At 40.8% G+C, this 22,556-nt stretch overlaps 1 protein-coding gene across 35 annotated transcripts in view; it reads left to right on the forward strand.

The window, feature by feature from the left end:
* FOXP1 (forkhead box P1) overlaps positions 1-21,952 on the forward strand; it is a 581,289-nt gene extending 559,337 nt beyond the window's left edge. For 19 of the 35 annotated variants that reach the window (XM_025984809.2, XM_025984839.2, XM_072720439.1 and 16 more), the window contains 7 exons: positions 1,886-2,087; positions 2,193-2,272; positions 2,873-2,974; positions 6,574-6,695; positions 8,399-8,468; positions 12,784-12,950; positions 18,606-21,952. In XM_025984809.2, the coding sequence (XP_025840594.1) occupies positions 1,886-2,087; positions 2,193-2,272; positions 2,873-2,974; positions 6,574-6,695; positions 8,399-8,468; positions 12,784-12,950; positions 18,606-18,750 (888 nt within the window). In that variant the 3' untranslated portion in view covers positions 18,751-21,952. Of the gene's footprint in view, positions 1-1,885; positions 2,088-2,192; positions 2,273-2,872; positions 2,975-6,573; positions 6,696-7,073; positions 7,244-8,398; positions 8,469-12,783; positions 12,951-18,605 lie in introns of all 35 variants that reach the window. The other 16 variants (XM_025984848.2, XM_072720451.1, XM_072720447.1 and 13 more) reach the window with 2 other exon arrangements.
* The last annotated feature ends 604 nt before the right edge of the window (positions 21,953-22,556 follow it).

Consider the following 22,556-nt stretch of genomic DNA (forward strand, 5'->3'; position numbering starts at 1 on the left):
GGCTTCTCAGTTCTGCTCCATTCCGTGGCTGCTACTCTGAACTGGAAACACTTAGTCCTCAAATAGGTGTCATGAAGTCAGGTTTCCAGCACTAATAATAAAGCAACTCACAGCATTGGCCCAGTTTGCTGGGGGGTGGTCCTCTCTGGAACTTGCTTTTCTCCCACATGGGGGCTGGGGGAAAGGTCTGGCATTAACTGAGTCAGCATTTCACCAGGGGAGTTAAAAAGGAAAGCACAACTACAGGCTTTCAATCCACCATTCCCTATGCAGGACCATGTTTACATTTTCTCCATTAATATTTACCTAACAATATTTGATCTTTCTTTTCTTCAAATTCCTTGTTTTTATTTTATTATTATTTTTAATGGAACTACCCTAAACATATGAGAGGCATTCTCATGGCCTTTTTCATTACTAGAGTATGAGTAGAGTTGAATCTTCTCAACAAACTGGAACTTTTAATGTCCTCTTTATGATCCCAGAAGAATCCCATTTTGAATACCTTCCATAAGTAACGCCTTATCCATAGGGCTACTGCAATAGTGAAATACTTATTTTGTTAAATGATCGAAAATCAGGTTTGAGAACATGTTACCAAATAAACCTACTTGCCTAGGTTTCTTGGATTTGGGGCCGGCTATAAGTATCTGAGATAACCAATTCTGTGTAAATTGTAATAATATGTTGTAAATAGCCAAGTTCTGTAGTATAGCCAGACTTAGTATTTCTGGAAGGACAAATTCAGGGTAAGGGGAACAGGCCCATTTTTTCAGTATTAATAAGTGAAGCACTTCAAGGTGAAGGTTTAATGGAAGAAAACCTTACTCCTTCATTTTTCTTCATATGATTTTAAATAAATACTACTCATTTCCTCTCTTAATTCCATTATATTACTGAGCATTTGAAACTCGAAGAAAAAAATAATTTTTACAGTTCCCAATGTGTTTCATATGTCATTTTTTAAAATAGAGTCCAGTCCTCTATTTGGTTTTATGAAGATTATACATTAAGCTTTCAAAGATTAGTCTTTGCCAACTGATATAACCCCATGACGTCTTACTGGATCAGTGCCACTCTTTTTAAGATTTATTTATTTGAGAGAGAGAGTGAGGGGGGCAGGGCTCAGAGAGAGACTCTCCAGCAGACTCCACGCTGAGCACAGAGCCCAATGCAGGGCTGGATGCTCAACCAACTGAGCCACCCAGGTGCCCCAGTGCCACTGATTTTAGTAGCAGTCATAGGCCGAGTATCCCTGTTGGCTCCCATTGGTGAAGTTTCTTTATGGGGTTAAGTAGCCTAGCCCTGTGCTGGCCAGCGTGGCAGTCACTGACTACATGTGGCTATTTAAACAAAAGTTTAACTCTGATAAAAAGTAAAAACAGTTCCGTACTGGCTAGCACAATTGACAAAGTGCTGTTGGAGAGCTCAGGTCTGGAGCAGTGTATCCCAACTGATGGCTTCTACAGTGTTGGTATTCACTGGTGCTACCAGGACTCTGTCACCTTCCTTGAGGTTTGGCAAGCACAGTAGGCAGCCCGGGAGGGTTTGAAGTCATGACTCAAGAAATGTTTTGATCCAAATCTTGTCAAGCTTCACTGCGCCAGGTCACCCCTTTCTGCATTCTCCACTCATTTTTCACTGTCTTTGGAAGACTCCTGTGTCCCCAACAGGTCAGGAGAACATGGCCAGAGAGATTTTGAACTAACTACTATGTAAACTGTTTTTACATGAGAACTCATCTCCTATTTCAGTCAATTATAAGCATCTACTTACAGAAGTAAAACTAGCCGGGTGTCCCCTGCATTATTCCTGCTGGATTTCAGATGCCTGCTTACTCACTGTTTTTCTGAAGCTCTTCTAAGAATTCTTCTTTTCCTCACAGCTGAATCTGGTATCAAGTGTCACACTCTCCAAGTCTGCATCTGAGGCTTCTCCACAGAGCTTACCTCATACTCCAACGACCCCAACCGCCCCCATCACTCCCGTCACCCAAGGCCCCTCCGTCATCACCACCACCAGCATGCATACGGTGGGACCCATCCGCAGGCGGTACTCAGACAAATACAACGTGCCCATTTCTTCAGGTAGATACTCCCATTTTTGCCTTATGCAGAACTGTAATAGGCAATTCTTGTAGACCAGCCTCTTTTTAAAAAGTGATAATTAATAGGACAATGATTCTTATTTAGCAGATATTGCGCAGAACCAAGAATTTTATAAGAACGCAGAAGTTAGACCACCATTTACATATGCATCTTTAATTAGGCAGGTAAGTAAATAACACAGTATGTGAAATTATATCAAAAGGTATACGTGTACATGGATATATTGATGAAGTAGATTTAAAACCGTTTAGTATGCAAGCATGCTAAAACCTTTTCTATAAGGTTTTTTAAAACTGCAATATATAACATAATTGCTTTTGATTAAGTATTACAATACGATGTGATTATTAGGAAATTCATTTCACACAACAGTGAAAATGAGCCTGTTTAAAGATGGCAAGTCAATTATCACAAGCTACAGTAATCTCTGATCCCTAGAATTAATCTGAGCTCTAAATAATTACTGAGCTTTAATCAGCTAGTGAAATGTTTTGCATTTCTCTTTGATTCTGCTTTATGAATGACTAATAAATTAATATTTCTGTACGGAAACAGAAATAAAAACTCAAAACAATTAGATAATTCCATTTTGAATTTTGCTATTGAACTGTTAAATACAACCATTAATCTTAGATCATTTCGTGAAACCTTTCTTGGGCTCTAGCTCTGAATCATGCTTATTTTATATTTTCAAGAAACTGTATAATGACAATTCTGCTGATTTGGTCATAAATTATCTTCTTTTGTTACTTTTGCTTCTATAGGCCATTCTCGAATCTCCAGAAAAGCAGCTAACACTAAATGAAATCTATAACTGGTTCACACGAATGTTTGCTTACTTTCGACGCAATGCTGCCACGTGGAAGGTAAGCTTTCTCACAGGCCTGTTTAAAGCTTGGGTCTTGCCATTTAAGAGTTTGTTGTTGATAAAATGGAGGTATTATAAGTTCAATGTGTATTGTTTCTATACACTCAAGAAGTCAAATTTTGGGGAGTATTTTATTAAGAAAATAGTACTGTTGGGCTTAAAATGCTGGGATAGAAGACTCCCATTACATTGACATCAAAATTTGGATAGACCAGCCAGTGAAATCATTTCTGTCCAGTTAAAATACATAGGGAAAAGGAATGCATGATACTGTCATCCCGATGTGAAAGTTATCCTCTTATTTACACAAACCTCATGCTTTTCGGTTGTTAGCCACCACCAGTGTTTGCTGAGATGCATGGCTAACTTTTTTTAACTGGAGAAATAATCAGACAAACTGGACATAACTTTCATTAGTTGGATTAAAAAAAAAAAAAAAAAAAACCTCCTTACCATAATTAGTAAAGGAAGTTGTGTGGTCTCAGGACTAGCCCTGTATATGGGAGTTAGCACAGGAAAGCACAATATATTATTAAGTTTTTGGTTTTATTTTGGGTTTTTGGTTTTGGTTTTTTATGTTGCACTGTCTGTCAGAGATTCATAGATACTCTGGAAAAGAAAATTATCTAACTTCACTGTAACACCATTTGCTATAAAACAAAACAAATCTACAAAAAAAAAAAAAAAAAGAAACAAACAAAAAAAAAAAAAACAAATCCCTCAGCTCCATATGGGATGCCACCACAAGGCTTGAGGGTCACATGACTATACCTCATTTCCAGTTCAGCAGTGGGTTCGCAGATTCTTAAATGAAGCCCTCACAGATTTTTGGATTTTGCCGCTTTTAATTTCTTGCTTTAAATATTCTTGCTATAAAAGAGGGCCGGGTCCAATCTGACATTTTTGTTTTGTTTTACTACCTACAATTCTTATAATCCCCAAATACCGCAACACATAAAATGCCAGTATGTTAGGATATTTTTACATGTCATTATTATAAATATGATAGGTATGTTTGATAGGATGCAAAGGAAATTTGCTACTTCTTAAATTTTAGATAAGAGAAAAACAAAAGTAGAAAACACATTTCCCCCGTTACATTCTTGATAAATTAGCATTTTAAAAGAAAATGAATATAAGCATAGAATTAATTTATCAACCTTACCCAGGCATGAATAACTATTATGGCTCGAAGTATCCTTTTTATTTCCATTAAGACACATGGGTGCTGAAGGGAACCTATGTTCAGAACCTTACCCGCTTTTCCTCAGCCTCCCTCAGGAGATAAAATGCAAAGTATCTTTAGCTGTGAATGCTTTTCAAAATGTAGGAACTATAAGCATGAAGCAGACATTTTTTTCAAATTGCCTTTTATAAATAGCAAATGATCAAATTTAAAAATAATTACTAGCTGCGAATATGATATTTAAGCTCAGATGTACAGCTTTAACTTTTTCATTTTTGCAAACTGCAGGAAAAAGTGCCATCAATATAAACAATCCTAGATCAAGTACCAAATGACTCATAAACACATATAATTTTCTCTACGTGTTCTTATTTGTATTGTAATCTTAAACAAAAGATGAAATGCCCAGTTTAAGTTATGATTGAGAAGGGCTTATGTTTTGGGGCAATTTTTGATTTGTGGATACTTTTGCTTAGATGTACAGTCTGGGAAAACAAAACTTAAGTTTGAGTTTCTGTCTTTACTTACATGGCTATATGCTTCAGACAGATCTATAGCAATCCTTCAGGCAGACATGCTTTTTTTAGATACAGTTCTAAATATTTTGATGGTATTTTAAAATATTAGACAATGATAAGGTTGAGGGGAAACGTTGCTTTCCTTCCCCATTATGTTGCCTATACATATATAGGATCTGTCTGGATTTTTTTTTTTAAAGAAAGTTTGGGTTTATTTTAACCTCCTTAGTATTGTTCTAGGGAGGTAAAAGGAGACCTTTCACATCCCTATACTATGCATTGGTACAGCATAAAAAAGAAAATGCTTATTCAGAGAGCAGCCTACGATCTATATGTAAAGAAATTTGTTCTTCCAAGTATAAATACAATATGACAAACGTTTTCAGAGATTTTTCTTTCGTTTTTATGCAAACCATCCAGGCCATTTGAATCAGGGATGTCCTTTCATGGTCACCTGGATGTTTTCAATCTACCCCAATGATGCTGATGTTGCTTAGAAACACTGAGAATCTCTTCCATGGATTCTCCTTGCGAGTAGTTGATAACTTAGCTATGTAATAAAATGTGTCTCACTATCTTCTCAATATTCCATATCGTGAAAGAACAATCATCACTATCTCGTCTAACGCCTCAGAGTCACCAGTGGTGATTATCTGAAATTCAAAAACAGTGCTCAGTATCTTGAGAGAGAAATACTTCAGGTAGCACAAGGGGTGGAGTGCCACACATTTGAGCAATGGCAGCATCATTGGAATGGAGTGGAGGAGATCCTCTGCGGCATGGAAGGTGGGATTTATGCATCCACTTCTCAGGCCACACTGGTCACCCTCCTTACTCTCTCTAAGAAGAAAGTTTTGAGTAAAGGGCATAGGTCTTTTTGTAATGTCTTTATGTCTAATTTGGAGTTTAGATCAGTAAGCTCTACCAAGGAGGCTAAAGTATGGAAACCATGCTTATTTCTGGCCCCAGTAGGGATTCTTCTGAAACTCGAGGAAAAATGAGATGTTAAAAGCCCTTTACCTTTGAGTGGAGATCCTCGTTTTTGGTGGGCTCTAGCCGTCAAGGATCTCAGTTTAAGAATGCTCTTGGAAATGACATTTAACCATAAGAAACACGGAGAGGGTAGGGGTAGAAATAGAAATATGTGTCTTCAGGAACCATCAGCTTGCAGGAGTATCATCTTTTTGCCATTGAGAGTTCTACTCAAGTGTTTTCTTTGGCATTTTCTGTTAATTAAGGCAATTGCCCATCATAAGGGCCAAGGTTTGTATCTATTCGGGAAGGTAAGACATAGCTCGATGATGGATACTGATGCCCTGGGGATCCTTTCACTCCCTCATGCTGCCAGCTGTAGGAGGTGATGCTCTCAATGGTAAAATCCAATTTAGATAAATCTGACAACATCCATAGAAGGTATTAAAGCCAAAACTTTGAAGAACAAAAAAAAGAACAAGAGCAAAATGTAGTTAACAATATTATCATCTTGCATGATTTTTTTTTTAAATACCCTTTTTTATGGGAGATAAGTGGGCTTACAGGGGACAGTTTTATGCTTTCCATGTTTATTTTGAAGTCATATTAACAACATTTTCAGATTTTTACTGTGAACCCTATTTTGGGGCTTCTATGCATCTTAACTATTTCTTCTGGTTGGCTCCTACCAGAGACTAGACGTCAATGCCAGAGTTTAAATTCATCGATAATTTCGGGTTTTTTTATTTTTATGTTTGGAAGAGGCATCCTTGACCACAAGAAGGTCCTCCACGGGGGTGGTGCAGCTACAGCTCTTGGGGATGGTTTTACAAATGTGGACTGTGAGGCTGAATGTACTGCTGTTTTTGGAGTCTTTCCTTATAGAAAATGTAAATGTTCTCTCTTTTATACTTGCTGCAGAATGCAGTGCGTCATAATCTTAGTCTTCACAAGTGTTTTGTGCGAGTAGAAAACGTTAAAGGGGCAGTATGGACAGTGGATGAAGTAGAATTCCAAAAACGAAGGCCACAAAAGATCAGTGGGTACGTCCACCATGTTTGAACTTCTTAGCCCAGCTCGGATTGTGCTAACAAGCGTCAAGTAGAGGCTTTTGGCTGCTAGACGGTGTTAGACCAACGAACCGGTGTCACGTTGTCTCAGTTAAGGGAAGCAAAAAAGCATTTCATCCCTCCTGTTTTGTATCCCCACCAGTCCCCCTGCCCTGCTTGCCGGTCTTTGTTGCATCCCACGCTAGTAGCTTTAGGTGGCAATGCATATTAACCCTCACAAACCATTTTGCTTATGCTTATTGCATTTTATTTTCTTTTTCCTGTTCCCTGTATTGGATGTCTGTTCTGCCCCCCCCAACCCCGTCTCCTTTTGTTGCCACTCCATCTCCTTTGCTGCTGCTCCTATCCCAGGGTGCCATTCGCACCAACCTCTCACTGCATAAGTGCTTTATCAGAGTAGAGGATGAGTTTGGGTCCTTTTGGACAGTTGATGATGAAGAGTTTAAACGTGGCCGCCATATTCAACGAGGCCGTCCTCGCAAATACTGCCCCGGTGAAAACTTTGACGAGCTTGTCACACAGTAAGAGCCTTTACTTGCTTTTGTTTTGTTTTTCTGCTGTTGCTTTGGCTTTGCATGGTTGACTCATCCCATGTAGTTTTGCATTTCACCCAGTAGCAGTGCCACGGCTTTCTGCAATGGAACTAAATTGTGTGATTCGTACATGTATTTCTCTTGTTTCTCTTTGGAACACCAGTGCCTTGAATAATGCTTTTTTGACGTCTTTGATGCACATATTGGTTGTACCTCGATCCAGCAGCTTACGGGGACCCTTTAAGAGTACATACCTTGGCGTGAAAGTTAATTCCTCCAAGTACTCGAGAGTTAAAACGTGTATTTTCACGGGGTCAGTCTCTTGTCATCTGCCCATTCAGTGACAGTCCTATAAGTGAAGTGAAATGAATGATTACAGAGAAATCAGTGATAGCACATACGCTTCCCTTAAAGTCCAGTGATCAGTCTGGGTGACTTCCTACTGGAAGCCTCTCCTTCCCAGCGATTCTTTTCAAACAGTATCTTGACCGCCTTTGATCAGTTAATGGACGCAGCATCTAGTATTCTTACAACCTCCCAGGTTTGGCTGTGCCAGAAAGATTTCAACCCAACCTCCTGCCTTACTTAGGAACAACCCTTCCCTGCCACACCCTTCTCCCCATCTTCTTTGGCAATACATGTGCCACAGAGGGGAGATCTTTAAGAGCCGTCCTACCTTTGCTCCAACGGTCATTCTGGAGTTAAGATCATGGAGATGAGTCTCCTTCTAACTCCCAGGAGCCCCGGATGCCAGCACCACTGACTGACTTCTCCCAACCCAGTGCCCACACCCCCACCCAAGCTTCTGCCTTCCTGTTGGACTCATGGCAGCTATAAAAAATTTGCAGAGAGATCAAGATTTTGTGGGGGAAAAAAATTGTATCAGTGGAGGGAGGAGTCCCCAGGGCTGGTCTCACTGAAGCTAGAATTTTACACCCAGTTGCCTTGAAGAGCAAAGTCCCGCCCAAAGGTATAGCCCCATAAAGCCAAGGGGTGGGGAGCAAACCTAACTTTTCTTTGGTTTTGTTAATGGGGGAAATCTCTGATTTGGAAGGGATACCCACAAGCTTAAGATAAAACTTAGCTAGGAACTCAGGGGATGATTGGGTTTAACTTTGAGTTTTTATCTTTTTTCTTACGCAGTAACCCTTCCCTTATTAAAAACATGCAGAGCAGCCACGCCTACTGCACACCCCTCAACGCAGCTTTACAGGTAAGATTAATGGTTGTCCCGAATATGCAGCAGAGGCACATGTCTCCCCCACTCATTGCAAAATATATTAGCCTCGCTCTAATTAGATATTAAATTTTAATTCCGTTAAACTTTTTTCTTAAGTGCACAAAGCATCGTACTCCCTGGAGGCAAACACATCAGGCTGCTTCAGCATTAGCGGGATGCTTAGCATTTTGAATATTGTGGCAAAAAAATTAAAAGTTCACTTATTAATATTTATCAGCAGTATCATAATTTCCATCCTCTTATTTCAGAATTTCACTTGAGGCAAAAATACCACAAGTGTAATTACTCTAGCACAGCTATTAATGTGCTGGATGATAGGCCACTGTATCACATGACCTTCCATTGTTCACGGGTTTAAAGAGAAAGCAGAGCTTTTTATTTCTTCTTCTAAAGTCGGCTTTAGCATCTTCAGTCCATTGAGGGGGGGTGGGGGGGTGCTGAGGTGGGGGAGAAGAGATCCAGGTTTGGTTCGCTTAGGAAAAGTAAACTGTTTTTGTTTAAACCAGAGAGGTGTTTAAGAACACTCTTTAGGTTTCCAGCACATTGCTCAAGATGACATAATCACACAGAATGTTTGTTTCCTCCCTACAAACCCAGCACTCGTTACATAATCAGCATCACCGGGGGATGAAGACACTACCACCCAGATGCAAGTTACCAAGGCAGCCGAGAGCCTTTTCGTGGTCACATTTTTCAGTGGTCCAGTTTGAGTTTGACCCTACATAGGTTGTTCTAGAAGACAGGCCAGGGGACTCTTGCTACCTTTAAAAAGACGTAATCTGTAGGTAGATGAGACATACATAATCCGAGGCCATCACAGAGCTTAACAGCATGAGTTCTTGCTGAGGGCTTTATCCCCCCAAAGTGGATGCATACTTAGCTATTACACAGCCTTGTGCCCTCCACAGGGCCCTAACACACAAACAGATACATTTACAGAGAAACAAGAGAGTCCTAGAAAGGCTCCTTACAGGGTAAGGGAAGAGAACGAGAAATGGTTGAGATTCTTGATGTTATGGGAATAGAGTGGGTGAAGAGATCAGGATAGGCCCCTGGTTCTCACTACTCCTAGAACAAATATTTATTGAGCACTAACGTGCATCCTACGTAATCAGTTTCCCAGATCACTCAGCACAGCCTCACGGCTCCCAACAAAAGAGGATGTTTCCGTGCAGAGGCAAATTCACTGAACCTAGCTGTTCAGTAATTATATTTATTTATTTTTAGCCTGAACCAACTTTATTAGGAGGAACTACTTTCTGAGTTTCTGTTAATTACTTGTAGTTTACACAGTAACTTTAGAAAAGCAAATGAGAGCACGCTTAGATGCCGCCACTGTAAATACCATTCATTAGTAACTTATTTTCCCTGGAGTCTTGTGAAGTGTGAATTTAAAGGCTGCTCTATCTAGAAGAGTATTAAGATTACAAGCACATTTTACATTCACGAGGCGGAAAGGAAAGAAGAAAAGCAGCGATCCTCTGGATTCTCTTAACTATGTGACTAATTTAAATTAGTATGCCTTATCATGACAGGAACCGTTCGTGTTTCATCTCGAAAACATTTGTTTTTGGCATCCTCCCTACCCTTTCTCATTTCCAGGGGTAGCCCAAAACGATCCTGTAGTTTTCCAAGAACACTTTATGTGCATAATGAGGTGAGGTGAATAAATGGATAGAAATTCATGATTCGAAGAACGGATCTTTTTCGTCTTGTCGAGGAGTTTGGATCCACGGGCAGTAGACCGTCTCCTGTAACAACTTTCTGCTGTGCAAATTAAATCAGGGCTCTACCAGCAGGCTTTCCGTCCCATTATTGCCCATTTCCATTTTTCAAGACAAGTAAAAATAATAGTGGAACAACATCTTAAAAAGATTACTAGAGCAACATAATGCATGATATACAATATATAAAATAGGACAGCAGAATCCACTACAGAAATAAAACATTGGACGTGAGACAGATTGCATTATGCTCTGAAAAAGTGAAGTAACTAAGGGTAACCGTAAAGCTTCTTATTTATAGCCTGCCTTTCCCCCAAGGATCTTAGTATGGTTCATGTTCCAGGAGCAGCGGTACTTATGGACTTCTGCACCATTACTGGAGCACCTTAATTTTTTTGGCGGGCAGGGGGCAGAGGTACCAGTCTGATAGGAAACCACGTACTATACACAGGACCGTTTATTGATATCATTAAGTCCAGTATTAAAATCCTCTACGTAGGAGCAGTTTCAGCACATCAACTAGGAAAGCATAAGCAGTTGGTGAGAATGTTTCTAACCTTGGGTGGGTTGCTTTGATCACTTACTCAACAAAGAAGGTACAAGAGCTTCTGTGGCCTCTGTCCTCCCACTTAGTCATTTTCTTAAAGAGACCAGGCTGGTTTTCTTCACCTATATCTTTCTTGTCTGTCTCCCAAGTGAGGGATCGGTAGAAATGCTTGCCTTTTTGGATGCCTTTCATCAGCGTCGCTGTTGGGCCTTAACCCATGTTTTAACAACCTTCACCTATCTTAAGAAGGTTGCTCTGTCCGTAAAGTGACCAGCTTATCCCAAAGAACATTCTTACAAACATTTCAGTTTAGTCTTTACCTCTCCATTTTTTACTGTAGAGATGGCCTCACTTTGGCCACATTCTGTGCCATTGTGGGAGTAGAACTTCCATGACTGGGAGAAGCATGACCAGTAAGTTGTCTCAAATGAAGGCATTTAAGATGCTTGTCCAGCTGCAGTTTGGAAAAAAAAAAATTAAAAAATTAAAAAAAAATAATCTGGCAACCGTTCTTGCTTTTTGCTCTGCCAAAAAAAGAAAAAAATGCTTTATTGCAATTACAAAAGATCTGTTGAAAAAAGTACTTGATGCAAATTATTTAACAAACTGTAGGAGAGCGAGGAATGTTCAGATTTGCTGTTCATCAAAATGAGTTCACCACATTTGGAAATAAAAACAGGAATTTTTTTCCACTTTTTAAAAGCAGGCAGTTATGTAAATCCAGAAGTGGAGGGAAGGGAAATCTGTAGGCTCTCAGAGAGCCTGGCTTTGAAATCGTCCATTCGCCATTACTGTGTTAAGTGAAGACCCATCACGGGGGCTTGTATCTAAGAAGGCATTCCTGGCTTTGGAGTTTGTACAGTGAGCAAGGCTGCAGTTGTCATAATAGGCACATTCCGTGTAGCCCAGCTTTGCCACCCGTTCTGTCTGCATTTTTTGGCGTGCGCTCTCTCTCTAGAGCCAGGATTTCTAGAATACTTTGGACTCTTGTATGACTGGCCAATTGAAGTCACCATGCCAGATTGTCTTGTGATTGCACTTTCTCTTCATTAGGATGGAAAACCCGGTATACTGTAGTCTGTAAGAGGACAGTTTTGATAAATCTTGGTCTAATTACACTGCCAGTATTTGAAAATCTGCCCTCTTTAATAAAATCAAAAGTTACTGGGTCATAATCACTACCCCAATGGATACTTTAGCCTGGGGTTGTATTTAACTACTATTGGCATTTGAGACTGGGTGGTCATTTTATTCAAACACCGGAGGATAGGAAGTGAACAGTATCCCACCACAGACTTCAGGATTTCTTATTTTCTCCATTTCAACACTTTTTGGCTGACACTCATATAGAGTGACAGATAATATTCTCCTTCAGTCCTAAAATTCCAGGTGACCAGTCTGAGCCTGAAAGATTGAGATAACTGTGGGGTAGGTAACACCACACAAACTACACTTAAACAGATTCAAAAATCATTAAAACAGAAACGATGGCGGGAGATAAAAATGGACTCCAATTCTATAATCTCTTCCTTTTCTATAGGATCTTAGAGGTAAATGTTTATGGAAGTTCTCATAAGTTTGAGCTGTGAGGCCAGAATAATTGGATCAAATCTTTAATATCCAATACTGAAGTCGTCAAAGTGGATAAAGAAATGAAAATTCCATTATATTTCCCTGTGATCTGGAAATATTCAGTTCCTCCCGAAAGAAGGCATCAGACAGCTCATTTTAGATAGCCCTGTCTAAACCATATGACTCTACCCCAGCGGAGCTAAATTGAGTCCTCCCTCCCCACGAGCACTTTGGTCCCAGCTAGCTCTTGGAAACCAAGCGTGGGACATGTGTCACAAGCCTTCCTTTTTAAAGCAAAACCCTTCTCTCTGCCTATTAGAAACTTGTTATTTGCTGGCCCTACTATGAACCTAAACGGAAGATCATTGACTACACCCATAATTAACGGCTGTCCCTGTCTATACTTACTCTGTGTCCTCATATATTTTCTCTTGGTTGCTAACAGGCTTCGATGGCTGAGAATAGTATACCTCTATACACTACCGCTTCCATGGGAAATCCCACTCTGGGCAACTTAGCCAGCGCAATACGGGAAGAGCTGAACGGGGCAATGGAACATACCAACAGCAATGAGAGTGACAGCAGTCCGGGCAGATCCCCTATGCAAGCCGTGTGAGTACTGTACTCCCAGCAGGTCTCCGCGTTCCGGCCCCCGTCTCTTGGTTTGATGTGCACACAAGCCCTTCCCTGGCTGCTCTTGATACCTTTTCTGTAATCTCTGCTTTCCTAGAGTCTTGGTAAAAGTTTGTGCTTCTGGAAAGGTTTAGCTCGGTTAGCACATAAAAGGACCATTTACTAACTTTCCCATAAAACCGATCAGCTCCATGCAGCCCTACAAGTGCACACAGCAATAAAATGGGTGACTCATTTGCTTTTTTTCCCTCTGCTTGGCATCTCGGGCCATTATTTAAGCCACATTACCTTTTCCTCCTAAAATCGGTATGCATCTCTGTCAGTTTGCTCAACTTGGTGGGCACACCGAACCTAGCAGGGGGAGAAAGAATGCTTGTTTACTTGGTCGGGTGATAGTCTGAACTGCAAACACAACGCTGAAGCGTTATGGCCAAGCGTTAATGATGGCACAAATGAAAGGCGGCATGATTTATAGATTGCTCTTAAAATATCAAAAGGAAAATTAATAGGAGCATTATAGCAGCAGACGGCAGTATAATGAGCACCATATAACTGAATGAAGTGATGGGCGATGGGTGTTCCTGCTGAATGTGAATGGCACAAGGACCAGGCCAACCAAGGAAGAGGCCCTGATGCCTTTGGGGTGGGGATGGGGGGTGGCAGGGAAGAGCCAGGACTGGGACAACTCCCTCTCTGCCAGGGAATGTTTAGAAGAGAAATGAGGCCACATTGTCCCAAATGATTAGATTTGCAGGAGATGCTATAGGATGACAGTCTCTCCTCCACCGTTGCCCACTTTAAAGGAACACACTAGTCCAGTGTTTGAAATACTGGTGCCCCCTAGAATAGGCCACTGGTCTATACCCTCCTTCTGAATTACTCGACCAACATCCTATTTGAAGATAATTTGAGTGATAAGAATGGAAAATATGACCCATAGCAATGAAGACCAGAATACAGTGGCATCAAATGACAAGGAAAAAGAAAAATGCTGTCTGCCAGGGTAATTGGTGGGTACATGGAAATCTGAAATTTGATTATTTAGCGTTTGAATTCCATACCCAAAGAGCTTTGAAAAGGATCCTTAAAGATGGAAATAATTGTTCTTAATTTATCTGAACAATCTCGTAGCATTTACTACACAACATTTTAAGAATGTGTTTATCTTTCACACTGACACTGCCATATATTATCTTTTCTAAAGCAGCCTGGTGTTTCTGACTTTACTGTAGTCACACTCGTGTTCATTTTTAAATCATTGTCATGACAGGAGTGTTTACTCAGATATTAAGGAAGTTCAGAGCAAATATAAATTGGTATATAAGCTACTTGAAGAAATGCTCATTAAAGCAAATATTTCTGAAGTTATTGAGTGGAAGAGAGACTATTTCTCATCATCTATATGAACTCCAAGGGTCAGTTGATGTCTGTTCTTACTATTTAGGGCAAAGGATTACTGAAAAGAGAAAGATATTTGGATAAAAAACTCAGGCAACAGTTTAGAATGCTGCGAATTTTGCTGTTCAAGATAAAGCTGCTACAAAGTTAATTTGTTCAACAACTCTGAATTAACCCCAGTGTTACCAGAAACCACGTTTCACAGGCAGCATAATTCTGAACGAGATGAAGGTTTCGGTTGTGTTTTGTTTTGTTAAGGGAACCCTACGTAAAGATGTCAGAACGCACACTGTTCTTCACATCTCCCCGCTTCACACTGTTTGTTAAATATAATTATGTCAACAGCACAGTCCCTGTGCCGGCTCTCAGTGTCACAGACTGTGACTCTTTTTGACCCCGTATTTCCATTAAGCGAATTCTGTAATGACACAGTTTTCCTTCTTGTGCAATATGCATTACCCTGCTATGATGCAAATTGTTTCTTAACTGTTCTAGTCTAATCGGAATAAATCAAGCCGTAAACTTTATGGCACGGCTCACAGGACCTTGTTAGTCTGGCGGCCCAGCTACTATCATCTAGTGTTGAGACTGAGCCCCTCACTCGTACCCTTTCTGTGCGGCTCCAACACTACAACATTTTGTTTCTCCTCTGAAACGCTAGACAGTAGTCACATAATTATGGCTTTGGGGCATTATACTTTTATCCTGATAGGAGCTAACAGAGCTACAAAGCATAGTACTCCATGCTGTGCACACACCCTCAGAACACAATGCCTCTAAACACCAGTCAGCTTTAGTTAAAAACTCTCGTGTTCCCAAGAGTGGCTAAACAAAGGAATTACTCAGATATGAGGAGGGAAATGTGTGGTTTTGCACAGTTGTTCATCGGGAACGATTTGGGAAGGAGGAGTTGGGGGGGGGGAGGTGGGGCAGGGGGTGATGTGCAAGATGGTGCATGGTGCGGTTCCCATTTCTAGGAGACACATGAATGTATGTGAAACATCGTATCTTAAGTAGTTTGCATCTTACCTGCAATGTATCTTGCTTGGAAATCCATTCTCTTTTATTCTCTGAAGCACCGCATGCCTGTGTGACTGCATTTGCCACACTCAGGGGGATCTGCTGGTATCAAGAAATGTTGTGAAGCTGGATTTCATTTCTCTGGAGTTTTAAGGAGCCTTAATGTCTAACTCAGTTGTGTTGTCAGGTTGTCACACAGATCTCGTCAGTTAGCATTGGTTGGGAACCCACTTCGCATTAGGCACTGGGGTGAGCCAGCATGGGTGATAGAGCCCTAACCTGTGTCTTGGGGTTGGTAAATAATCTTACTCAAATTTAGCCGCAACTTTCAAGGGCAAACAAAATATTCCCTAACATGAACATTGTATCTGGTTTGGTTTGGTTTGTGCCAAGCAAAACATTTGTCAGAGTGGAAAATTATAAAGCGAGAACTTAATTGAGAATGTTTGATTTCTTCTCCATCCTCCCAGCCCCTACCGCCCAGATAGCCATGTATTGTCTCGTGTCCTCAAATTCAGGTTTATAAACCTGAAATGATTAATAAATCTGATTGTTTAAAGAAGTGAAAGGAGAAAAAATGTTGATCAGGGAAAGTACATTTGAACTTCAATACGGGGCTAAGTAACACATAGATACATTTCTAGCCAAATGTGATCAGCAGAGAAGGGAGGGTAATTTATGAAGTAGCACTGCTCAATAGTAAAAATTTGAAATTCAGACATGAAGAAGTGTTCACTGCTGTCAGTAATCCAAGAAGCACAATTTAAGGTAACTGGAGCTTACCTTATACCTGCTAAGCAACAGAATTTTTTTTTTTTTTTCAAAAGTAATGCTTGGGGCTGATGAGGTTGAGTCTAAATTGATATAGCCCCTTTGGAAATTAATACTGTAATAAATCTTAAGAACCATAAAGATGTTTTTGGCCTTTGCTCCCAGAATTTCATTCTTAGAAATTTATCCTGAGGAGGTAAATCAACAGAAATGGGAAGATTAATGGATAAAAGTGGTTGCTGTATTATTCAAAGAGCAAAAGACGGAGGGAGGGGGGATTGCTATGTGTTATAAAAGACAATCACAGAATGTCCAGTAGTAAAAGACTGACATGTCCACACAAGGCATCTCATATACTCATAAAAATTACAACTGAGGGACGCCTGGGTGGCTCAGCAGTTGAGCATCTGCCTTCGGCTCAGGTCCTGATCCCAGGGTCCCAGGTCTCAGGATCGAGTCCCACATCGGGCCCCTGCAGGGAGCCTTCTTCTCCCTCTGCCTATGTCTCTGCCTCTCTCTGTGTGTCTCTTATGAATAATTTTTTTAAAATATTTTATTCAACAACTGAAAAAGCTGGCAAAGTCATCATATTTGTTATGGATACAATACGTAAAAACATGACGCCACCTGGGAGAGGATAGGCAGAAACAATAAAACCTACCTTAATTTGGGTTTATGGGTTATTTTTTTTTTAAAAGGAGTAATCATCAGTACACTTAATTCTTCCCCAAAGAATATAGGTGATCCTACCAGGGCTGGCTCCAGAGGCATAGTTAGAAGTTTCAGTGCTCTGCCATTTCCATATTGAAATTCTAATTTTTGAAGCACGTCTTCACTTTTCACTGGGGCTCTGCAAATTACATGGCCAGTCCTGGGTCTTCCTGTAGAAACACACCTAAGCAGGACCATGAAAAAGCTGAAAAAAGGATGGAGCACCACCAGCAAAATGCACTCAACTACAACTGTGATAACATTTCATTTTGCAACTAGTTTTTAGGAAGATGGGCACAATTTTTTAAAAGCTACTTATCCTGACGTCTACCCCCAGACACTCTCGAGGCTGTGCTAATTTTAGAGTCACTTGCTTTCCTGAAGGTTCACTTAGTCAAGGGCAGTCCAAAGCACTCCTGTTTGTTTTTAAATGGTTCAAGTGGCCTTTGGGGTTTGCATACATCAATTATTTAGGAAATCAGCCATCCCCAGTACCACCTCTTATTACTAACACTTGATAATGTCAATTAAAAAATCCTCCCTTCTGCAGCCTGTCCCAGCGATGGGACCATTTTAACTTGAATGGTTCTTTTACATATCAAAAGGCTTGCAACAGAAAGTAATTTGTATTTGCAAAGGATCGGTTGTAAATATGATTTACGAACAACATTTCTCAATTGTTATCGGAGTGGTTTCCTGTGATCCCCCGCAGTCCCCTTCGGGTGAACCGTGTGCTGGTCCATAATGAGAAAGTTGGCAGATCTCGTCACAGGCTGCGGCGTCCTGGTGGCCGCTACCAGCCGGGCCTCTTGTTTTGCCTTGTTTACAGCTGACAGCGTTATTATTCTGATTGGGGCTCTGCTTTCTTATCATATTGTTGTGTTGGGCGAGCCTTTCCTTGCCGTTTGTGTTTCCTGGCAGGGCTTTTCTTGCCTTATTGACAGTTTGTAAAAATATGCATTAATTTGGAGTTTCAAGCATGTATCATGGTGTCTCTTTGCTGTGTTTGCTTGAAGTTGATTAATGATAGAACCTCGCTTGGGGTCGGTCTCTGGAGAGTTCTTTCACAGGTTCTGCATGTTAACTAGCAAAGCAGAACACACAGCAAGCCATGATTAGCCCAGCCTCCCGCACTCAGTGGTCCCCACAAACCACCATTGTATCACCGATTCTCATTCCACATAATTATTTGAAGATCTGTATTCTTCTACCCAGGATGCCACTACGGGGCCTGTTATCTGGCACTCAAAGTGTGGTCCTCCTCGGACCAGCAGCCTTGCCTGGGAGCTTGCTAGGGATGCAGACGCTCGGGCCCCACCCCAGACCTGCTGAGTCACACGCTGCACTGTAACAAGAGCCCAACGTGACTTGAGTGTGACTTGAGTGCGGGTTAAAGTGTGAGACACACCCAAGGGAAGAGAGGCGGCTTCTGGCCAGGGATCATTCTAGAGCGGCACTGCCCTCAAGGAACCTTCTGCCATGGTGGAAATTTTTATCTCTGGGCTGCCCAGTGTGGTAGCCGCCAGCCCCCCCTGTGGCCAGTGCAACTGAGAAACTCAAATTTACATTGTATCAAGTTTTAATGGGTTTTCACTGAGCTAGCCACATGTGGCTAGTGCCCGTGGCGGTGGACCGTACTGTCCTAGACTGTGGCTTTTGCTGCCCAAAGCCCCCAACCTGCTTGGGGATTGGGAGGCGCCCTCAAGTGAACGAACCTGTTTTCATTTCTTCCAGGCATCCTGTGCATGTCAAAGAAGAGCCCCTCGATCCAGAGGAAGCTGAAGGGCCTCTATCCTTAGTGACAACAGCCAACCACAGTCCAGATTTTGACCACGACAGAGATTACGAAGACGAACCAGTAAACGAGGACATGGAATGAACGTCTCTGGGCGGGCCAACCCCAAGAACGAAGATTGGGAAAACAAAAACAAAACACAACACGTCAAAAGTTAGCAGTGAAATTGTTCTCCATTTGTTGTACAGTCGGGAGGATTTTCACTCCATTTTGACAACTCTGAAACGTGTTAACTCTTAGTGCCATCAAGAATCCCATTTGGGAGTATTTTTGATTTTTCTACTTTTTGTTGAAAAAAGGAATTTGTACTCTGTGCATTGGATGGACTTGTTTGGTACTTGGGATTTTCCTCTCTTAACAGTCAACATCAGTGTTGTAAATTTGCTAAACTGATTCACTTCTAGCAGCAGACTTTGAACTGCAGTCCTGCCAGCGTTGGACACGAGGACACCCAACTGAGCATGTGCACCCGAGCTGCAGACCAAGCCTCTGCCCAGAATTTAAGGATTCCAATGGACGACCTATTTGCACAGTACTGCATGTTGATTATCACTGCCTTTACTCCTTTTTTTTTTTTTTTTTTGTTCGTTTTGTTTTTGTTTTGCTTCCAGTTGGGATGGGGAAGGCCTTTGTGTGTGTATTGGGGGGAGGGGGTTAAAAAGTCATATCCCAAACTTTTTAATGTATTGCTTTTTCCCCCCCCACCCCCCGCTTCTACTATTACCATTTTAAGTTCTGACCTCAGGCCTCCATTTGGGCCCACGGCCTCACGGAGGCTTCAAGTTTTCTGTACCTTGTGATGAATGTTAATAGGTGTTTTTATTATACAAGAGCTGAATGTCATTTCTCGTTCGTAGTTTCCTGTCACTCATTCCAGTTTCCCTTCAGACATCACCACGTTTTCTCCAAAGTCAAAAAACATTCCGTTTTGGTCTTTTTTCAAAAAGGTCCCAAATGCTGCACTCTACACATGAAGGTCCTCTCACACAGACGTGAAGTCCTGCCAGAAAGAGAATGAATGACAGAAAAAAAAAAAAACATAATAGAGACACCCCAGGAACAATGCAGATTCATTCCACGAAGCCGTATTGGAGGTGGGAAGGGGGCTGTTTCAGATTTGGTTTTGGTGGGGTTTTTTGTTTTTTGGTTTTTTGGTTTTTGGTGTTTTCTTTCTTGCAGCGACCACCGTGGTTAATCAGTGCCACAGCATTTTCCCAGCACAAGGAAAGCTAGGCAGCATGTCCCCCCCCCAAGATCTCCTCCAGAGCGACCGTGTGGCTGTTGGAAGGCTCTCCCTTGGGTGACCACGTTGCCATGGGCCACAGGGTCACTGATGCTAGCAAACCAGCATGGGTTGCTTTGTTTGCAAAATGGCCAAAAAGCTGGCTTTCCAGGAGCAACTCCGCTGAAAGTCGTGGCGGCGGCGCTGAATTTAAACATCAGTCCAGACCTGCTTGGTGGCATTAATCTGTTTGAATGCAAATTAGATTTCAGATTGAATTTGTTATGGAAGTTAATGAGGACTCAGTTCAGCTAATGCTAAAGTGTTCATTTCAAACGTGCAAATTCGGTACTGCAGTTCAGTTTGTTATGCAATATTATCACACCAAGCCAGTATCCAAAACTAACGGTAGAAGATATCGAGGGGGTGGGGGGGCCTGCACGTGGTGCCCCTGGGCGTTTGGAGAAACATACATGACGCACAGAACGTGACAGTCACCGGTCAGTACAACCTCAGTCCTTAGGACCCCTCAACGCTTCCACTCTGCACCCACTTTCCTGTCACTCATTTATTTATCTAGGACCGTAGCTTTTGTTTTTAGTTTTGAGAGCCTTTCGGAGCTTAATTTATATTCTTTGTACCTTTTTTTTTTTTTCTAAAATTACCAAAGATATTACACAAAGGTAAATTATGTTCTCTGTTTTATGCTTTATCTGATGAAGCCAAATATCCTCTTATTGTTGATCAAAGGAGGCGAAAGAATTTAGAGGCAATTGATGAGTTCTAGGCTATTGCTAACCTGAGAAAGAGAACTGCTCCTTCGTCATAGAATAAATTTAGCAGACAAAGTAGGTAATGGAACCAAAGTTGTTACTTTTGTTATTTTTTTTTTTCTTTTCTTGTTCTGTACCTCAACAGAGACCAAAACTCATAGAGCGAGGTTACGGGGCTGCTGAAGGTGTTACAGGAGCGAAGGAAGGAAGGGAGTCCCGTCTCAGAAACCTGAATGAATGCCACTGAAAATTAGGGAGTAACCAGTAAAGGAGACAGTCGAGATAAAGTGGAAAGAAAACAGAAAAGCTTCTACAATGCAACTCAAACACATAGTAGCATTTCTAGAGTATATATTTTCTTTTCCAGAGAGATCATATGTCACTTTGGTTTTAAGAACCATGCTAGGATCACTGCATCAATTTTGCTTTGCCTTGGCATTGATCTTCCAGTTTTTTGTTTGGTTTTTAATAATGTTTCCCTTTTTCCTTTTTTTTTTTTTTTTTCCTGATTAGGCTTTGGTCAGCATTTTTCATTAAAAAAAAAAAAAAAGTAACACTCCCGTCCACTCATAAGCTTGGTACAAAAACTTCTTTGCAAGTTTCTTTTGAAGCTTCACTCTGCTTTCTGTATAAAGGGCAGTCTGTGGTCACTCGAGACTTTTTTTTTTTTTTTAAACTTTTCCAGGCAGCTTCATGATGTGCAGGCAGTAGCCAGACAGGGTCATGGGAAGGGGGCCCTGTGCTTCTAAACTGAGTGGTTGCTGGTTAGTTTGGTATTCAAAAGAGGATAAAAATCTGGTAGATTAGTTCATTCTCAGCATGTGTAGCTAGACATGAGTAAAGATAACAGCATGAGAAACTGTTAGTACGCATACCTCAGTTCAAACCTTTAGGGAATGATGAAAATTAAAAAAAAAATACATTTCACTCAGTTGCACTTAGTCGTATGTCTTGCATGCTTAGTCTAAAGACTGTAGCAAAAAGAAAAAAAAAGAAAAATTAGATTTTACATATCTTTGCAGGTATCACAGCCCTGCAGAAGAACCAACTGAAAAAAAAAATTTCTCAGGCTTTACAGCAAGCAAACTTCACTATGATTTTTACAATTCTGATTCTGTATCCCTGGGGGGGTGTTCCAGTCGCTTCTTTAGGATGGGGTTTATTATGTTGTACATATATTCCAATGTGTCTGTGTGAATCTTTGTCTTTTTTGGGGGAGGGCGGAGGGCGGTTCTTTTTTTAGATATTGTTCCTAAAAAGGAATAAATGCATACACCTGTTTGTCAAAACACCTTTGCTTTTTGTGCAACTGCTTTATATTAACGATACTAAAAAAAAAATAGCTTTGGAAAAAAACTACTGTATGTAATGGGATTGCAGAATATGCTGCACATGTATTTTATTTAGTTATCCTTGCTTTAAGAATATTGGATGACATTTCCTGACATGTGGGAGGGAGAAGTTCCCTAACCTTTTTTTTTTTTTTTTTTTTTTGGCTTTTAAATTGTAACATAGTTGACAGATTTTTTTTTTTTCTGTTCTCATTGATCAGAGCATTTTGTACAGATTTGTGTGTGTGTGTGTGTGTGTGCGCGGGTATGTGTGTTAATCTGTTTTTTGATACATTCCTATCCCTTGTGTTTATCCTACCACTGCCTTCCTGGCTATCTTAAACCAGTTCATACATTTGAAAAGAGAAAAAAAATGCTGTTTTAAAAAATGTTTTCTCCTGCTGCAGTAAATATTTTGCATGATGAAATGCCAGGGTCACACTTTCAAAGTTTATCAGTGAAGTAGTGATTAATAATGGGGAGTTGTCAAAGCTATTGAACTTTTTGTATAAAAAAAAAAAAAAGAAAACTTTACAAAGGTGCCAAGATGTAAAGACAATTTGT

Source organism: Vulpes vulpes, chromosome 9, assembly GCF_048418805.1.
Source record: "Vulpes vulpes isolate BD-2025 chromosome 9, VulVul3, whole genome shotgun sequence".
Lineage (NCBI taxonomy): Eukaryota > Metazoa > Chordata > Mammalia > Carnivora > Canidae > Vulpes > Vulpes vulpes.